The 20,815-nt window shown below is 46.4% G+C and overlaps 1 protein-coding gene across 2 annotated transcripts in view; it reads left to right on the top strand.

Annotated features, from left to right (window-relative positions):
• PLXNA4 (plexin A4) overlaps nt 1–13,740 on the top strand; it is a 461,691-nt gene extending 447,951 nt beyond the window's left edge. For both annotated transcript variants that reach the window (XM_052790137.1, XM_052790138.1), the window contains exons 31-32: nt 5,748–5,898; nt 6,647–13,740. In XM_052790137.1, the coding sequence (XP_052646097.1) occupies nt 5,748–5,898; nt 6,647–6,742 (247 nt within the window). In that variant the 3' untranslated portion in view covers nt 6,743–13,740. The remainder of the gene's footprint in view (nt 1–5,747; nt 5,899–6,646) is intronic.
• The last annotated feature ends 7,075 nt before the right edge of the window (nt 13,741–20,815 follow it).

The following is a 20,815-nucleotide window of genomic DNA, read 5'->3' as shown; positions in this document are numbered from 1 at the left end:
TTATAAGCTGCATGCACCCTAACATTGTAAGTTATGGAGGTTTTAAACAGAAACATTGGGGTGACTCCAAGGGCTTTAAAAGAGAGCATCAAATGACAGGTGCAAATCCCAGCTCTGCTTTAAAAAATGCAGTCTTCTGTGTCTCTTTTCCCTGCCAGAAAGAAGGCTCAAGATATAGCATACCAAGGGTCAAGGTAGGGGGTGTTGTCAGTAGAGATAATAAAAACCGGTGGTGGAAGGGGCCTCAGGAGGTCAAGCCGACGAGCTCCTGCCTTAGGGCAGGATCAGCTCTGTCTAAAGCCGTCCTGACAGATGCTTCTCTACCCCTTTCTTAAAGGCCTCCAACGACAGAGCCTCTGCTCTCCTCAGGGAATCCGTTCCTGCGCTTCCCTGTCCTTCCCATCAGAGTGTTTTCCCTGATGGCCAGCCGAAATCTCCCTGGCTGTAATTAAAGCCCATGCCATCTCATTGCATCCCCAGGGGCAGGGGGTACAGCTCATTCCCTGCCTTTCAGCTGCAGCTTTTGGTGTATCTAAAGACTGTTTGCTTGCCTTTCTTCACTTTTAGTCTCCGGAAAACTCCTGATGTTTTCTCATCGCAGTAACATGCTGTTCCTACATAGTGCAGTTTTCAGCAGACAAGATGAAAATGTGTCTATACGTAGAGGATACAGCCTCAGAGCCACACATCCTCTGCACTGAGATGATGCTGGATGGTTTCTTCTACCAGAGAAACTACCTGTGCACCGATTCACTCTTCAGCCATTGACTCAGTGCTGCCCGGCTATTCTCTACCATTTATTCTGAGATGAAAAGCAGCAGGGAAAGCCATGCACATGCAAAATAAAATCATTGCCCTAGCTAGGGGATGCATACACAGACAGAATCATTCCCTCAAACTCTTCAAGGCAAATCTCTGGAAGAACTGACAGGTCTTCAGCTAACTTTGGGGCCAGCACATTTTGCTTAGCTGTCATGCTATTACTGCCAAAGTCCAATTAGTGTCCCAACAGCCTGGCCTTGAACCTCTCTCCGAAATAGGATCAGTCTGGGCTAACAGAGTCTTGCGGCTGCCTGTAGCTGAATCAGCACAAACACAAACTTTGCAGCTCAGATGCCTCCCAGGAAACTAAAACTGCCGTGCAGCGTGAACAGAAGAACTGACAGCATGTCCTTGCATTGCTTCTCTTCATCCCATAAAAGAGCTGGCTGCTAGGTCGTTCCCAAGCTTTCCTTCAGCCCTTCTCTGCTACAGCAGTCCCCTATATCCCTTTCATACATCTCTTCCTCCTTCAGTGGTCTGGATACAGCCGGCTATTGCATAACCCTAATTATGTTATTGCTGTAATTGCGTCTGCCGTCTGCAGCACATGGATTCGTTACAAGCTTTTCATATGCTAAAATGATTATTAATGAGTGCAGTCCCAACCCAGCGACGACACAACAACAGCCATGACAAAAAGATCTTTTGGAAGGCAATTAGCTCCATGCTAAGCTGCCTAAACCACAGCAGCGCTGGAAAATTTCAGACTGGAGAGGAAGCACTGGCAATACAGCTTTTCTCTTTTTTGATGAGTTAATGAGTTACTGAGTGGCAGCAGGCACAGTCATTCTTGTGAAAGAGCTCCGCTAAAGAGCCTTTCCTGGTTGGTACCAAAGGCAAGAGCATTTACCCCTGGCTAAACAGAGGGCGAGATGTATTCCAAGGTCACTGTTGTATTGCTTTCCTTAGTAAAACAAAACAAAACAAGACAAAACAAAGACAACCCAGGGAAAGAGGAGGATGTGAAAGGAACAAGAACAATTATTTTTTGAGAATAAGAGGGAGCACTCCTGTATACTGGTGCATCTAAAATCTTTCCCCATACAACAGTGGCAGTGGATGGTCTCATGGGCTCTCCTGTTCAAGCCAGGCTGGGGTAAGTTGCTCTGCTAATGATACTTTTGAAGTCACATCCTATGGTCTAATAATCCTCACATCCTCTGAGCTGCTGATATGCCTGAGTGGTGGATTTACACAAATTTCTAGGGGGTTTTATTGTTTCTGAAGTCTAATGAACAAATTTCCCACCACATCAGAGAATGCACAGGCTTGAGAACTCAGGCTCCTCCTGTGATTCAGGGGAAACTCAAGCAGGTAAGGCAGGATCTTTTGATATGCATCTAAGGATCTTCTGGAAATAGCTGGGAAAGAATCCACTGGAGGTAACCAAAACTGGAGTACAGAACAGAGAGCAAATCCGCAGCACCAGCTCAGCGAGCAGTGCACATCTGACCATGTAGTCACCGTAGACTCTCAATCTTGAACCTTTGGAGGCAGGCTAAGCTAGATTTGCTACTTTGCTACTTTTCTGTCTCATTCAGAGGGAATCTGGTTTAGTCTTGTGTTCCCAACCTCCTGCTGGGTAATGCAGCCTCTGGGGCTGTGGAAGTATGAATCAACGAGCTGTCCATGGCTCAGGTGAGATCTGGTGGCCCTCCGTTTAGGGGTGCTCACAGGAGCAGCATGGTGAAAGAGTATCTTACTCCCCTGCATTGCTTCACCATTCAGCTATGGTGTAAGTAAGAGCTGTCAGGTGGAGGGGCGAAGGGAAGCAGCGCACAGGCAGCCTCGCAAATGCTGGCAGTGAAAATGTAAGGACCTCTGGGATTTGGTGACAGCTTCATAGTGGTTTTGAAGACGTTAGGGGTATGCAAATGGCAAAAGGACCCTAAGTACCTCTGAGGATCTGGGCTCAAATAGAAAGTAGAGACTCAGCAGGGATGTTGTCATCTCCCTGCTAGGATGCTTTAATGTACACATTCATCATTTCTTTAGATAGCGCAATGATGGCTTCATTAGAAACATTTCTGTATAAATAAGTCATTCGGCCATGGCAGAGTTCTGATGGAATGATATTATATGTCTTCTCCCTGTACCAGCAGCTAGGTTTGATTATTGGTACATGCTTTTTTTCCCCTTCTTTTTCTTTTATTTTTCCTGCGAAACACTTCCACAATATCTTGGTTTGCAGTCTTAGTGGGAGATGTCTGCTCAGGTGTGTGATGGACAGGGAACTGGGTCCGGGGGAGACCAGGACACTTTGGTATGGTGGTGGGTAATGGCCCGTGAGCCCAGAACACTGAGATCACAGCTTGAGAGTCTGTCACGGCTGGAGAGGTCTCCAAGCCCTGAAACTCAGATTCTTGCACCCTGTCCTTCGCTCCAGGGAACATTGCCTGTTGCTTTTCATTGTTCAGATGAGTCATGGGAGTGTTATGCTGCTGGGAAAATATCTCTGCAGGGCTGGAAATGCACTGGGGACCTTTCAGACCCTTGTGAGTCTCAGACTCAGGAGAGCATTGCTACCAGGTGAAAGGGAGACAGGGCAAACTTGGAGAAGCAGACGGTACATGTGTCTGTGTTTCACTTTTTGGAAGCACCCTATCCCTACACCCACTATCCTGCCACCATTTGATGACCAGCTGAACCAGAGAGGAAAAGGAGCATTTCAAGTGGTGGTCAGAGCCAGACTGGCAAATACAACACAGTGCCTCTGCTTTCCTCCACCAGCCTCATTTATTTTTGCTGTGATGCAATCCCCTTCACTTTTCATTTCACCCAGCAGGAGGGTGCCTATGCAATATTAATGAGGAGCTGGGCTCTTCTCCATGGGCTCTTCTTAGGCACCATAAATCAATGCATTTCACTGCATTGCAGGCTGTTTTTCCCCACAAGTCTATGAACTGTGCTGGTTGCACATGGATGTTGTTTTCTCTGGGTGCCAAGGCACACCTTGCTTTCTGGCCATAAGACTCCTTGTTTCTCAGCAATGTGCTTTGGCTCTGAGGAGCCTGAAATAGTACTGTCATGGATGCCACCAGTTCCTGATGCTTTCTCTTGTCAGAAGTCCATGTAGCACAGGTCTGATTTTGTCCAGCTGCTGATGCTGAGATCTGTTTGAGTTTTTCTGGGAGTGGCAAAGGTCTAGAAATATTTATTCATCCTTCTCACCATCTTCTCCTGGAGGTAGTTCTGCAGGACAGGTCCTCACAGGATTTCTAGATGCCTGCTTTCCTCGTAGACGACTGTTCAGGTCCACTTGGGGATTGAGGGTTAGGCAGAGTGTAAAGCAAAATCAAGCCCAGACAGCTCATCACTGGAGTACTGGGAGTGGGCGATATTTAGACAAAGGGACTGAGTTAGACTAGGACTTTTGGCTGGTCCTGAGCCCAGAAGACAAGATGCTAGGACTCCAGGGAAAGTAATGTTGTGCGTACTGGAAGCTGCTGTAAAGTTAATGAGGTTTGCATGAGTTTTTATGATGAGCCAGAGTCTAGCTCTGGAAGCAGTCAGGCTAGAAGACTAGGCATAGAGCTGGGAGAAGGACCTCTGCCTCTTATGCCTTTCTCTCCCAAGGGTTACATCCACCTGCCTCTGCAAAACCAGGATAGCAACTGAGACCAACCCTTTGCAATAAATCCGGATGGGAGTGTGGGGCACACAACCAGACTGACCAAAACCGAAGCCTTCTGGTGTGGAAGGGTTTCCTCCCAATTCTCTTGCACTGTGCTGTCTTTCATAGGAAACTTCAGCAGCTGCTTGTCTTGCTCTGTCATAGAGAGTATTTTCCCACTTGTGTGTCTGAAGGATCCTTATCATACAGCACTTCAGTGTCCAATTTCTCTGCAGTGGAAAACAGCCTCCATCTCAGCAGGTGTCTCAACGCTGTTTACAGGACACCTGTCAGCTCTTTTGGCTCCCCGTCCCCTCTGCCTCCTAATTATAAAATTGTGGATTGCTGCAGCTATGGGCTTTTTTTCTTTTTTTTTTTTTTTTCCTTGTGCACAAAATGTCAAATTGCAGAAATTAAAAATGTAAATGATGGCGTCTAATTAACCAGTTGACAGCAGAGCACAGCTGCGAGTGACAGTGACTGATTACCTTCCGCAAACCTTGTCCTCCAAGACCTGCCTTACCCGGGGGACGAAGGACATCGAAAATAGCAACTTCCTTAAAGAGACATTGCTCTGCTGATGAAGCCTGATGGGCATGGTTCTGGGGGATCCACATTCTATGGATAAAGCCCCAGTCCTCTTGAGCTCAAGGGGAATGGCGCTGACACCTACGGAAAGCAGATTTTCCCCAGTCAGAGTGGGGATGGGAATGTTGAAGCCTGTTGCTACAAACTGACATCAGGCCAGCTTAAAATCTGGGGCAAAAGGGAGATGCTGAGCAGCAGAGAGTTGCTGGGATAGACTGGATTCAGTGGGGGAGGTGGATGATGTTAGCAATAGATGCAGATGTACTAGTGTGAATGGTGCAGGCAAGCATGCAAGGTTGGGTTTTTTTTCTATGGGAGTGAAATCCTGAGCTCTCAATGGACAGCGAGATCAGTGGGACTTCTCTGTGGGATTAGAGGCAAGGCTCAAAGGCCTTGAAGGCCTGGCAAAGGAATCCAGCATCAATAGGTACTGCCTACTTCTTTGATGGCATGGAGAGAGTTTACAGGATGCTCTTTGGGACTTCAGTCTCAGAATAGGGTTGAGTGAATACAACACGTCTGGTATTCAGAAATAGTGCTTCAATAATTTCCACTTTGGCTAAGTCATCTCCCTTGCTGTAAAAGAAGAACATGACCGGGTATAGCACTGATGCACCAGAACAGCCCGAGAGTGCTGAGTGTTCTTCCTCCTTATTTTTGTGGCTTTCATCTCTTGACTCCCTACTCTCTCCCCTCAAGAAAGACCTGTATTTCTCTCTCTCAGGTACTATTCAGACATCGCCAAAATGCCAGCAATCAGTGACCAGGACATGAATGCATACTTGGCTGAGCAGTCTCGCATGCATATGAACGAGTTCAACACTATGAGTGCGCTCTCAGAGATATACTCCTATGTTGGCAAGTACAGCGAGGAGGTAAGCACCTCGGAGGGGGAAGAGCAGTTCTGCGGGACCATGGGACAGCCCACCCATTCCTGGGGCCCAGCATGTGTCACAGATAACCTATCTTCATCCTGGCTCAGGGGATGATGGATTTATGGAACGAAAAGCAAGACTTGGGGTCTGGAAAGGAAAGGTCTGGGGTTATTGGTCTCCCCAGTACTCTTCCATCTGGATCCCTGATATTTTTGTCTCCTATTATTAGTCAATCAGATTTAGCTGCTTTGCAGTATTTGATGGTCAGATCTTAGCTTGCTACAGAGGATCCCTATATAAGCTCTGCACCACACGTGGCCAAAAGTTATTTAAGTATATGTGCCCAGTGCCATTTGAGATACCCTAAAGCACCCAAGAATTGTCCAGCAAGCATGACACAGGACTTTAAGGTTACCAGCATGGTTCTATGTGTTGAAGACCAGGTGAGACCTCTTAGGGCATCTCAAGTGGCATGGCAAGGTGGTGAATACAGCTACCAAATAGCTGATCTCCAAGATAAGAGTCCATTTGATTGGTTGCAATCTAGAGGTCTGCGTTTAGTCAGATCAACCCCAAACTGCCTGTCTGGTTCCCTGCTGGCTGACTGACCTGCTTTGCATGATCTAAGCTAAGCCTGGGACCTACCTTAGAGAAAGCTAACCCTCGTCTGCTGCTATAAGATGCTGGCCTCAGTCCTTTTGGGAAAAAAAGTAAAATCCCTATCACTTCTTTCTCTCTCCTTTTCCAGATTCTTGGAGCCCTTGATCAAGACGACCAGGCTGGGAAACAGAAACTTGCCTACAAACTTGAACAAGTCATAACCCTCATGAGCATAGACAGCTGAGAACTGTCCTGCCAGGGACACCCTGGGAGGGATAAACCAAGTCGTGCCTCACTCAAGATCATCATCTTTACCAAGTGCAAGTTTTGATCGGCTGTAAGCAGAGTCACCTGAACAGCACTCCTCTCTCTCTCTCTCTCATTTCTTTCTCTTTCAAAATCTGTGGACAAAGTGACGAAGACCCAGGGGTTAAAAGAAAAGACTGCAGAGGAATCTTGGCTCTGGGGACATCAAGACATTCAGGTGGAGCTCTTCTTTTCACAGCTTCCCTTCTGCCTTTGCCCTAGAGAAAAACTATTACACACAAAAAGAACCCCCACGAACCCTCCCCCAACATCATATCATCACTCTGCAGATGGGAAATTGGGAGGTAACTTCTGTCATGCTGCTTTAACTGCCCTCCAAGGGCTTGTAGCCTCTGGAGCGGACATGGAATTGAACTCAGTATTACTAAAAGTCTGCCCAAGGGGAAGGCAGCCTGCCTGCAGGGATCCTGGAGGGCAGGAGCAAATCAAGATCCTCTCCTGCAGAGCCATTGCAACTCTATCTCTTGATAGTGACCCACTGGGAGAGGAACCCCAAGGCTCCCCGAAAAATGCCACAGCTCCGTCCAGAGTGGGACCATTGTGGCTCTTATCTGCCTGGGCAAACAGCAGTGTAGCTGCTCTCTTGGGGCAGGGGAAGGGTCAAGAGGGGAGGAGGAGACCAAGACTCCCCTGCCCATGTGTTTCATATGGTTATTCTTATTTTTCAAAGAGACCTGTGTCCCCCTCCGTCTTTCCCATTGTGTCCTGTTGGTTGTAGCACTGCGGCAAAAATACTCTCTCTGCTCAGTGGCATCCTGTTGGTGGTGGTTCTGTTCCTTCTGGCAATGGACAGCGCAGCATCTCCCTCGTTCCCACCTCAGCTTGGAAAGCAAGAACCGCAAGTCTCATTTTTTTCCGGGCAAGGACCTCATCCTCAAAAACCAACCAGAGGGATTTTTTTTTTTTTTTTAAAGCTGTTAGTCCTTTCCATTTTGTTTCCTCAACTGGAACAAAACTATTGTTTTCTCATGGTGGAATATCAGAAGGATACTGAAGGGCTTGCCATGAAGCAAGGTGGTACATAGGACTGATGGTAAAACCTTCCTTCAAAGCCACTCCTAAGAGATGTCACCACACATTTTGGAAGGAAATCTTGGAGGAAATCCAAATGAAACACTGCAAAATATTCTTCTACCTAGATACCCCCAGCCGAACTGCATGTCTTCTAGAGGTCTCTGAACCACTGTGAACTCATCTGCCTTTTGGTGCCAACTCCTGGTCTTTCCTATTCTCCATTTCTGGAACCGACAGACCATGCTGAAGGCACAGTTGCTGCCTGGGAAGGATTTGCTCTCTCTTTGCACTTCCTATCCCTTCAGAGATCACTGTCACCACAGGACAATTGTTGGTGATTACCCTGTCCTATCCTCTGCTCGGCTCCTCCAGAAAAACATCTCAACCTGTTTCATGGCCAGCCAAAGAGGAGTGAGCTCCTGCATCTCTTCTGCATTTGGCTGTTTTGTTCATACAGCTGCCAGCCTGGATAACACCATGGTTCAGTGTAGTGGGAGACCCTCAGGGTCTGGAGAACCTTGCATCTTGTATACCATGGAGGCAAGAGCTGGGTCTGCATTCATCTCACCAGAAATGAACAGAGCTCGCTAGCAGATGGAGGAGTGGCTTGATGCCACGGAGAATCAGCCCACATCCATCTCACACCATCCTCAGAGCTACAGCCTGGATCTACTTTGCACCTGGAGGGAGGAAGGGTAAAGACAGGGTGTGTAAATTGATTACAGAACGAGTGCATTTGGTTTTAGTCATGCCTCTTGCTAGCAAACCAGAACCTCTTCAGAGCGACGGATCATGAGTGCGTCTAATGGGGGATGCGGTGCAAACAGGAGTCAGTCAGCAAGTGGGTTTCGTTCAGCCAAGCAGATACACATGTAGGCAAGTCTTTCGAAAACCATTTAAAGAACAGCAGTCCAAAACTGGATGTGTCTGTGGGGAGAGAATCACAAGATTCATATTGAAACAGCAAACTTAGGGACACGTCTTGGTTTTAAAACCCCAGACATTTCTCTCTTGATTATAATTATTATTATTTTGTGCGTGCGTGTGTGTGTGTGTATCTGTGTGCGCGTGTGCGTTATTTCCTTTTTAATTTTGCTTGCTTTCTGTTTGATTGCTGAGCTGATGGACTCATCATGCACCTTATGGACATCTCAGCATTTTTAAGAGGCCTGCGCATTGGGGATGATTTGGGTTTGGTTGGTTCTGCCATGGTTTTGTTGATCCATTTAGTAATGTCGGCGCATGTTCCAGATCCATTGATTATGGCTGTGAAAGTGGGGTGGAAGTCTCACCAGAGCCAGCAGTAAGAAAATTACAACACCACCACAAACACAATATTTTTTATAAGTACATAAAAAAGGAAAATTAAAAAAAAAAAGGAAGAAACCAAAGGTTTTGACAAACAAAGTGCCACAAAAGATAAATATGGACCCTATTGTCATGCCTTGTACTCACAGCTGGATGGTAGGAGTCTAAGGACAAATAGCTGGCTTGGAGGGAAGTTGTTATGAGTGATGGGCTATACTGCCTGGACATGCACATATGAAAGGAAGAAGAAGCTGTTTAAAAAAAAAAAAAACAACAAAGTGAACTGGTGCAATCCTGCACTGTTACTGAAGTCAGAGGAACACCACAGGGGAAATTTGAGACTCACCCTGTTTCTTTTTGATGTTTTCAGGGCTGTGTTTTTGTTTTATTATGGTTGTTTTCCATTGTTATTATTTTATTTCTTCTTGCCGGTACGGAGTTTCTCATCTGTAAAATATATATATATATTTTTCAAGAAAAACTTGAACACCTCAGAGACGCTGAGAATGAAATACTTAGGGGAGATGGGAAGCACCATGAGACTGGTGTCTTAACCCTTCCCAAGTTCCCATTTAGGCATTTCCGTTTTTTCTGCGCCCTCTTCTTTCCCCCATCCCCAGGATTTGAAAGAAAATCTGTATTTTGCTTCTCTTTCATCTCCTCCTTATTTTTCTTTTTGTTTTTCTCTATTTGGTGTTTGAGCTGGTTTTGGTTTTCGCTTGGAAAATGTGCCAGAATCGTGATGTAAATGTGTGGGCTTCCTCCCCTGTCCCCTTCAGTGCCCTCCCCATTTCCAACCACCGTCCCAGCATCCCCCAGTCTATGAGAAGTCTTGGCATCTTTCTTCCCAGCCTGACCTGTTAAGCTAACTATTTCTTAAGTGCATGTAAAATACAACTAAAAACAAAGACACAAGCAGAACAATGAGCCCTACTACAACATGGATGTGTTCTTTTCCTCTTCCTTTGATTTGTTTCTCCCTGCCTCCCTTTCCACACTTGACCAAAAATACCCAATTGGTGGTATTCCACACTGTTTTCAAGCTACATAGAGAGAACTAGAACCAAAGTCCCTAGAAGTCAATGGACAAGCTCCTAATATCCAGAACATGCCAGATGATAGGCTGACCTTTATGGGTATTTCTCAAATACAGCAATCAAGACAATGAATGCTGACACTTGCAGCACCATCAGAAATGGGGAAAGGGAACTCCTGAGGACTCTCTGTGGTCTTACTGAGCTAAAATTATTTCTTTACTGCAGAGTTTGCTCTGGGACTTTGCACCTGGGTTAGAGAAACAAAGGTGAACAGTTCTTCTGCAAACACATTGTGTCCTCCTGTGAGTGTACTCACCTATCAAGGACATACTGATCTGAGACATAATCCGTCATGTCATGTGCTTTCGCAGACTGAGCCTTCCAGTGAACACTGTTGTGGGAAAAGTTGTGTGTTATCTGGAAGAAGGTGTTAGAGATTTTTAATGCTTGAACAGACAGCACAGGAGAACTACCGAAAATGAGAAATGCAGCTGCCCAAGGGTACCTTCCTCTCCTAGCATGACCCAGTCCTTCTCTTCCCACTCCTCATTCTGTTCTGAACATATCTGAAAGTTTGGTCCAATCCAGCATACAGCAGCCTTGTTCTGTTAGATAAGAGGGCTATGCCAATTTTCTCATCTGTAATTTTACCACTGCAGTTGTCTTATACTTCTTTGACACTGGAGACCATAAAAAATTGTTATGACATGAAGATTTACCAGCAGAATTGTAGTTGGTATTTGCTTTAATTGAAAAGTGATTACCAAAGTTTCCAGATCTTGTGCATTAGCCCACAGGAAGGTGTTTACCATGAAGGGAAAAAGACGGAGTAAATCACATAATTGTCATTGTTATTTTTAATAATGCTATTGAAGACTGATAGAGTTTTAAGACTCCAGTGGCCAGTCTCACGGTTGAGTCAGCCAACACAAAAACTACACATTCCTTCCACATTTCCTAAAGTCCGGGATTCCTATGATGTGACAACCCAAGCACAAAACAGCTAATATCAAGAGGAAAATTGTTTAAAAGTAAGCCAAAACACAAAATGTAGATCTGTCCTTCCCTGAGGCTTTAGTGAAGTGCTTTGGCAAGAGACACTATTATGAGGAAGACTCTTCCAAAGGAAGATTGGAAACCTGAAAGGACTGAGTCCTAGGGCTCCTCTTAGTGGGGCATACATTTGTGTGTCCACAAAGGACCCTTAAGTCCGAGGGCCATCTCACAGCAAAAAGAAAAGTCTGGGCTGCTGGAGAAGACCAGGACTACTCTCTCACATCACCAGGGTAACAGTGAAACAAGTAGTGCTTCACCCTTCCCAGCAGCCTGTAGAAGAATTACTCATGAAGCAGATTCATCTGATAGTGTGGAGATATTTCTTGGCACTGTAAAAGGAATGAGAGAGAGGAAGAAAACGGGTCCTGCTTCCTAAACTCCTGAGACAGGCTCTAGTGTGTAAGAGTTTTGCTCCTCCATAGAACTCTGTTGTGGCCATTTCTGCAGTGGCCATTGCCGATGTGGGAAGATGCCATGACCAGATAAGCACTTTGCTGGAACCCCATCAGTCCCAACAAGGTGTTTTTAGTCCCTTCCTTCTCCCTCATTCAGCATTTAGCTACAGAAGCCAGACAGAGGACGCAGTATGGAAATGTGCATTGTGGTCCCACCAGGTTTGTGTTGGTTTTGGGTAGCTCACCAAAAATTGCCTCCAGGAACCCAGTTTGCATATCCCCCACCCTTGAATGGGGAAATCAGTATGAAAATTCAGCTCTTGAATCAGTGTTGTTGTTTAAACTCCTCTGAGCCTCTGACAACCTCCTCTTCCTGGGATAACCAGGGGAGCCCGGGAATGGATCTCTTTCTGCAAACTAGGGAGCTATGATCATTTACATGATCATAGTAGATTGTTTCTGTGTTGGCAGGTGTCTCACCATGACAGCTGTTGGGTAGAGAAGTATTGGCATAGCCTCAGTGATGCCAGGACAATTTGTTCCGTGCATCTGATGAGTAGTAAAAGAGTTGTCCTGCAGGGCAGGTGGAGGTCTTGGGATGTCCTAGCTCTTGCCATCCAAACTTGGTACGCTGTGGAGCAGGCAACTGATGAAGCAAGTGAACCTCACAACATGATTTGAACCTCAGCCTCCCGGCCATTCACAGCCTGAGTTTTCCTGCTTTGCACCCAATGCTGTTCCCATTTCAGAGTATTGTTTGGTCCGTGGAGTGAGTCCTGCGGTTTTCCCTGACCTCTGCCACTGTGCAATGCCTCTCCCTCCAAAAAAGTTGTGTTGTCTTACAGGGGATAACCATTTTGCGGAGAATGCTTTGAAAATGGAGCTTGTCAACCATGTTTTATTTGGGCTGGCTCAGTTCACTACACCGTTAGAGAAGCACGCAAGGGGACACAGGATTACAGCAACGAACTAATTTGTAGAAAGATGTCAAAAAAAAAAAGAAAAAAAAAAGATTCATACTTGGAAAAAATAAAACCACCAAAAAACCCCCAGCAAGGATATAAAGCTGCTTAGTCTAATCAACCTGTCACGTGTGTGATTTCTGTTGTTGTCGTTGTTGTTTGTTCATTGGCTTTTTTTTGTGTTAATCTTCTGTTCTAAAAATGGAGAGTTTACCTCAAGAAATTCTTTCTGCTTGGAAACAAATCACCTCAAAGATGCTCGCAGCAGAGAGCAGAGTGCAGGGAAGCTCAGTAAAGTGAACCTGGGTGCGGAAAACAGGGGGAAAACCAGGGCATTTAGGCTCTTTCAGCATTCCCTTCTCTTGCTGGTGTGGTCTGGCATGGGTCCTTGACTCTGAAGGCAGCATTTCCCAGTAGGAGAAGTTGCTGTTCACTTTCAGATAGACTGAGGCACAAAAGCCAGTTAGAGAAATCAAGGCACATGTCCAGGCTTGCAGTCCTTTCTGAAGTATCTTAAGAGAAACTTGATGTTATGTAAAATTTTTATGCTGCTTTCTCCAGTCCCTGGAGAAAACCCACTTTCCAGCCCAGAGTGGGATAAAGAAGCAGAGAGATTAGGTGCTAGCTAAATGCTCCCAGTGTTTTCCCCAAGGAATCAAGATGAGAGGCAACTGGATTATTTAACGTCACAAGACAGGCCCTTCCTAGTGTCTGACCCTGTGTCTTGGACATACACATGAGCCCAGAAGTCTCATTCTCTGTTTTGCTAAAGCTTCCACCTTAAATACAAAATCAATGTAAAGGCATATCCTTTCACTACAGTGTTACTAACAGTCTCAAAGAGATGTCAAGACAGCATTAGAAAGGAGGTTGGGATCCTTTTTCTTAGGTTGTTGTTGTTGTTGGTTTGACTTTCTTTTGAATTGATCCTAGTTAAAAAATAAATAAAATCTATACTATTTAAATTGGAATCCCGTTGTTACTTGGTAAAGGCAAAGCTTCTGTACCTTTGTTATAATTAATTGTATACCTGTGTATGTAAATATAAGGCATTCCTATTTTGCAGTCCAGAACAAAAAAGAAAAAAAACCTATTTGTAATATAGAATAAAGTTTATTAAAAAAAATAAAGAAATAAAAATGCCCCAGGCTGTGATTGCTGTTTACTGTGGCCAAATGGAGCCGGAGAGAGGGAATTCAACTGAAGGGGAAGGATGAGACTGGAGACCATTTAAGTGCTCAAAGCAAGTCCACTTCACATTTACACCATAGGAGCCCTCTCCCAAGTTCAGGCTCTCCCACCATCCACAGTACACGGTCTAGAGTTTCCTTAGTGCTCCGGAGAGTCAGCACACGTTGACATTTTGGACTTGGCTTCATACTCGTGCCCATGGGCTGGGCTGGTGAAGTGTGGTGGGAAGCGGATCCCAGCTGGGCAGACCCCAGCTACTTGTACAGAAGGCAAAGGCTTGGGGATCAGCATTTTTATGTCAACAAATGACTGTGAAAAGCTTTCTTCCACCAGTCCACCCCTCCCTCCTTCCCTTTCTTCCTTCCTCCCCACCTGCCGTCTTTCTCTTTTGTCCTCTCTCTTTCCTTCTCACACAAAACCACATTTATTGGACTGTTTGAAAATTTTTTTGAGAGGTGGGATCCAGACAAGTTATTCCTTTCTCTCTGCCTTTGTGATGTCATCAGCTGTGCATTTTGAAGATGATTGACAAACTCATGAATTCAGGGATGCTATTAAAAGAACCATGTCCTATGTCTCTTGAAAGGAAAGTCCTCACTGGGAGCCAGCCTCTGAATCCTTGGCCATTACATTAAAGGAGCAATCATCCCACTGGGTTTCAAACCTGGAAGAGTCATAGGTAGTCTTAGTAGACAAGCAAACACCCCAGCCCACTTGCTTCTCTGTCTCCAGGATGCCATGCCAGGCCTGAGGCTGCTGCTGGGGTAAGCCCTGCTTGCAGCACTCGTGGTTGGCCACGCAAAGAGGGAGAAATCTTCTGTCCTTAACATCCCTATCTTTGGCTGGAGGGAGAAGAACGATGTCTCTCCAAGGCAGAGAGAATGAAAAGCTGCCTATGGGCAGATCTGCAGCCCTCTCGCTGCCAGGCATGGTCTCTCTTCTCAGCATGGATGTTCAAGCTGAAGATGTTCCCCAGGCAGTGAGAAATGCAGCCTCCCTCCTTCCCCTGTCTCCTACCCTTGCTTCCCTCCCGCACGTGGTGAGAAGGAACAGCTGATGGACACTCCAGTTTCTACATAGCTTAGCTTAAAGCAAGATGGGAAAATCTATTTTCCCTTTTCCATGCCTGCTCCCCAGCTACAGTGCTCTTATCTTACAATTATTTTCTTATGATACTGTCTTTTGAACGGCTGTTGCAAAGAGTAAATCTTTAATGAAGGAGGTCAGATTCCCTGGGACTGATGACGGGCTTGGCCAAGCCCAGGCAGGGTTTGCACTGCCTTGACACAGGTTTAACATATCAGCCTCATCCTGTTCCCAAAGGACAGAAAACTTGACCTGAGACACCTCAGGTGAAGGCAAACTGGAGATAAAAGATTCATAGGTGCTTTTCACTGACCCTGCTCTTGAAAAGCCAAACTGATCTAAGCAAAGCCAGGTCCCTTCGGAGGTGGAAGAGGGACACGGTGGTGGGGACTACTGAAACTGCCATCTTTCACAATTTACCAGTCTCACAGCAATGAGACACGGCAGAGGAGATCAGAGCCCTGTACCTGCTACCTCCTCGTGTCCCGCATCCCCCAGCAGACTCGCAGCCAGCGCTGCACATAGCCACCAGCCTCCCTCTCCCCACAAAGCAGGGGAAAAGCTCTTATCCTCACTGTCATCCCCAGAGCCGGGCATGTGGCATCAGCATCCTTACCAGCCTCCTCTGCCTGTGTATGGCCCCGGCATTTCCCACTGCTTCCCTTCTCCCAGCCAGCCCTGTGCCGCTGCCCTCCATTTCACTCAGCAGAGAGGAAAACGGAGTTATTGTTGCGTGCCTGGAGCCGGTGCAACTCCTGCCATGCTCCGAAGGGCTAAGCCTCTGTCACCCACCGAAGAATGAGACAGCTGGCAGGTTTTATGAGATTTGCAGACCATGGTGCCAATACAAGGCTTGTGGAAAGCAAACACCTTTTTGCTGAACTCAGTTCTGCAAGTCTCAGCTCAATAGAGAGCATGGAAAGGAAGTAAGAAAGTGGATTTCAAAAAGGAAAGGGAGTCAAATGAAGCTCTGACAGCTTTTGCAATAGACTTCATCCTCATACCGCTTAGCAAGTGTCTGGGTACCTATAGATGAGCAGCATACATACACCGGCAGACTGGCCACATCCAGCCATGGAAATGAGACATCTCTGTCCAGCTGCTCCTTGGGACACAGCAGAGGGAAAGTCCTTGTCACCCAAAAGGGCTCACATCACTCTGCCAGCACGTCCCAGCAGTGGGTCAGTCAGTCATAGCGGTGTGTTGCCTGTATAGGTATCACCCGTCAGACCCCTCCAGGCAGCAGGGTGAATAGCAGGAACTGATGCTGGAAAATTTTGTGTGCAAAGAAGTGCATCAGAATTCAGCTATTCTGAATTATTAGTGTATTTAGGGAAGAAACCACAAAAGCATTTCTAAAGAGTTCGGGGCCTTTTTTAAACCGAAACTAAAATATCTCACAAAAGCTTCCTTCCAGACAAAGTGGTTGTACTTAACATTTGCACAAAAGTAGTTTTAGGCTGAGTGTCTGCCAGACGTTGCATAAACAGAGGGAGAGTGTCCCTGTAGAAATAACAGCTTACATGTCAGGGAGACCGGACAGGAAAAGGAAGAGGTGGGGAGGAAACTGAGGCACGAAGAGGTGAAATAAATTGCCCACAACCACACAGCAGCTCAGAGGCAAAGCTAGGGTCTCTGCACCCTATTTTTGCCCAATACCAATCAACCCAGTCACTATTTTTGCAATTGGACACAGCAGTGTATTGCATGTTTGTGAGAATCCATAGGGCAGGGCATGGTTGGGACCTACGCTGTGATCCTGTAGCTAAAACTCATATGTGATACGTACTGGACCACAGTTTCCTCTTGTCTTTGATGCCAAGACTGGGAAACAACACAACAGCAACTATTCCCACAAAACCACCCTTCCAAGCATTATATGGGGCTGCAATTACTTAGCACAGCCAAACAAACAGATTCCAGGCTTGTGGTAACTCCCTGTTGTTAGCTGTAAGCTCAAAATGTTTGCTTTCAAGGGGATTACATGTGTGGGCTCGCTACTACTTAGTGGAGAGTTTACCTACTGATTCAATGAGAGCTGCAAGAGTAGGAGTGAGGAGGAAAACCTCTGACATGGGTATGTCTGCAACAGGACAGGGCATCAGTCTGGTTCCTGCTGGGACACTGGAGATCCCGGGAGACCTTGGCTCGGGTCCTGTTGGCTGCGTTTGCAAGTGCATGACAGGGACAGCACAACTGTGCTGGAGGCAACAGCCCCTTCTCCCAGTTTCTGCCTCTGAAATGCCTGTGTTTGGCTCCCAGATGGGTTAAGCTGGATATTCAAGGCCAACCAGTTATTAACAAAGCAGGCAGGAGCCATCTTTCCATCTCTTCACTAAGGTAATCGGTGTTTCTCTGTCCATGCTGGATTCTCCCACCCCCAAGCTACAGAAAAGAGACATTTTCAAAACTTTTCTGCTTTTACTGTCCACGAGAGGTGATGTCTGTTTCCTGCATCTCAATCCATCCCCCCTTCAAGCTCCTCCACTGAGGAAATGGTGACCATTTGCTTCAGCTCTGTGACATCCCCAGTGTAAATAATATCCCCCAAGTGCCCCTCGAAAACCTGGCAGGGGAGAGGGCAGGGCAAAGCTAGGAGCCGGCCTGCAGCTCAGCTTCCCAAAGCAATCCCAGATGTCAGCAGAGAAGGACTATTTCCAACAAACCGGAGAGCATTCAATTTGCCTTTATTATTTCCTGGTTCCCTCACTCACTTTCTGACACTTCACAGGTTCAGCTGCCTGCATCGTATTAAGCTGTTCCCCTCACCAGCCCCCTTCCTGGAGGTTTTTCTCATTCAGCAGAGCGTAACTCCAGCATCAGTTCTCTCGTGCCCACTGGAGATCACTTCTGCAAGGGAACTGACGGACTTGCCCTTCCTTGTGTTCAACCTCAGGTTTGTTATCCTCGCCAAGGTGGGGAGAGTGATGGGGACCATAACTTTGGGTCACTTGCCCTGCAGAGACCTGCTAGCTTCAGTACCAAGGTGTGCCAGCACACTGCACGGCAAGAAAATGAGTCTGGCATCACTGAGGTATTATTCAGAGCCATCCTAGCAGGATCTCTGCAAAATCGCCTCTTCTCGTGCTGGGGAGTTATCTGAGTGGCTGTGGGTGTTTTCTTCTGGGCTAGTTGTCCTGTCTCCCTGCACAGTCACCACTGAGAAATGGGTCTTTTTAGGGTACGATTCATCTCATTGCAACCTCGATGGCTAAAATAGATCGGTGAATGACAAAGGTAAATGCTTGTTTCCTCTTGCTGACCCTAGGGAGGATGGGGGGAGCTAGCCCAGCTGTGGATGGTTGCGCTATGCCTTTCTAAAGCCAGGTGGGATGAATCCCACCAGTGGGTCTGCTTTGACCTTTCTTGCCATAATTATTTTAGGAAAGGGAATATCTCTTGCTGTATACGCAGCAGAGCTCTGAACTCCTCTGTGGTGTGCTGTGTGTTCCCACAAACCAGCAAGCATTTGGGAGGAAAGCAGGAATCAATTTGGTCTTTTGCCTTCAGCTAAGATGTTCAAAGAAAAAAAAATTGAAAGGAGAATAACTGGTTTATTTTTTTTATTATTATTATTATTTGCTGCTTTGAATTTCCTGCCTTCTCATAAATTCTAATGGGAAATGTACTCACTGACCTTATAACTCCCAAAACCAAACATAATGCCAAGATGTCTCCACAGGCCAGCTTTCTTTCAGTATGCCATATGGGATGCAGCCCTTGTTCCTACAACACAGGCAAGCAGATCACCGGTTAGTCACAATTCATGACACGCAAACATTTTATGGGTAGGAACATGACAAGCAGCTAACACCACTAGGCATTATGTTTTTCCTGGCTACATCTGTGCTAGTAAATAAAAGAAGGCCAAGGTGGAGTATCAAGCACTATGTTGAAATTGTCTGTGATGCTTAGCTGTCAGCATGCTCCCCAGCACAATTTTGGACTGTGCCAGCTAACCCTCTCCCAGAGAATGTCCAGGCACGGTTTGGGAAGAGCAGGTACCAGGGATTTTTTACCTTCATGGATAAAACTGCATCCAGTCTGGCTCCCTCTGCCCTATATGCTCTTAGACACGGTTGCTTCCCTGGGCCAAATATACAGAGCTAGAGCAAAGAAAGGCATATTGGGAAAAGGGTCTACTGGGTAAGGAGATGTTTGTAATAAAATATTGGAAAAGGAGCTGCTTCAAAGGTCCTGTTATGACCACGAGAGTGTGACACTTACCTGTTCAGGCCTTGTATGTAGGGATAGGAGAATGAGCCCTAAGAAATGCTTGTGGTTGGCTTTGAAGTCAGATTTGAATTTTGAAGCGTGGCCTTTGGGGGGCAGAGAGATGATGCCAGAGAGAAATCTATCCACTGGAGCAAGTGATACATCCCACCTTTGTCCCTCAGACACTACTGACTGGTGTCAAGTTGGTCCTATAAGTGCTGCCCTGTCCAGTTCGATTAATCCTTTGCTGGAGGAGCACCAGACCACCAGAGTACAGACCCTGAGGTACTGCCAGGACCTGTGCTTCTTTGTAATGTTATGGGGCAAGTCTACAGGCATGGATATGAGCTAGATCTCGTGTCCTGAGTTAGGTCTCGCCCACCAGCTGCAGTACAGGGCAGACCTGCAGGCAGCTTCCAGCTCCTTGATGTCACTAAGGAGAGCCAGATGGAAAACCTCCAGGGTTCAAGACACCAGGGTCGCCTCGATGGCCATGCCATGGCTCTGGTCCTGTACTCTTCTTTCTTTCTGATGGATGACTATGAACGAAAGAAGGTTGCAGACACTGATCCAATTATGTTAACAGTACCTAAGTCTGCTCTCTGCTTTCAGAGTACCTAAGCCAAACCAGAATGCGCTCGCCAGGGAAACTGTCTCATAAAACTGCCCTGCTTTGGATTAGCAAAGGCAATCTGATTAACTCCCCAGCAGGGGCAAGACACAACACCGAACTCCATCTCAACTACCACATCAGAGACCTCCGGTGAATTAGATCCAGAAGAGGCAGCTGTGAGTTATGGGGCTGGAATTCCATCAAGGGCTTCTGGGGAGGTCATAAACCACCAGACAGCTCTCGCAACCTCCCCCCTCCTCCCGTCCACCATCCACAAATAGAATTATAGCCCCATAATTCAAGTGGGGTCTGTTTGTCTGCAAAAGGACAAATGCAAGGAGCCATCTGTGGGGGTGTCAGGCTGTAAATCCATTCTTTTTCCTGCCATTCTTCCAACTCCTACTTCACAGGATGATGCTTCCAGGCTGCACCCAGGTGTCCTCACTTTCCCCACCCATCCTATCTTCTTCCTTTCATCCCCTTCCTCCTTCCTTTCCTGCTTAATAGAGACATAAAAGCAGTTGCTGTCTTACAGACCAATCCACCAGTCAACACTCACATCCAATCCCCTTCTCTTCATCCTGGAGAGTAAGAAAGAGCAACACTCAGTCTGCTTCTCACTTCTTTTCATCCACAAACCATTCCCTAGCACAAGCCATATTGCAAACATCTAACCCACATTAAACCTGCTGAATGAAGGGGCTACCCTGGTTCTTTTCAAGTTGGGCCAAACAAGGTAGTTTCCCTTAATTGTATTCTTTGATGGTTTAGGCGATAAGGGGGGTGGGGGGATACCCCTTTATATTTTTGCTGGCATTTACCTGCAGACATTCAGCCTGCAAAACAAAAAAACAGTCTGGAACATTTCAGCATTACAAGTTAGACAAGTCTAAGTGATTCCAACATTGGTCTGTTTGTGGGCCATTTTGTGCAGCCTGAACATCTGAGGTGGTCCATGCTTCCCAAAGCTTGCCTTTGATGGTTGATAAACAGCCAGACTGTGAATCCCTTGTAAGTTAAAGCTGGCAGGCATCATAAAATACCCTCAGCACAAGTTCAGAAAGAGGAAAGTAAATCTGAGTCAAAGGTTGGATCTTCCAGAAAGGAAGTGAT

This window comes from Harpia harpyja, chromosome 6 (assembly GCF_026419915.1).
Source record: "Harpia harpyja isolate bHarHar1 chromosome 6, bHarHar1 primary haplotype, whole genome shotgun sequence".
Lineage (NCBI taxonomy): Eukaryota > Metazoa > Chordata > Aves > Accipitriformes > Accipitridae > Harpia > Harpia harpyja.
The sequence above is the reverse complement of the archived record's forward strand: the minus strand, read 5'-3'. Positions and strand labels throughout refer to the sequence as shown.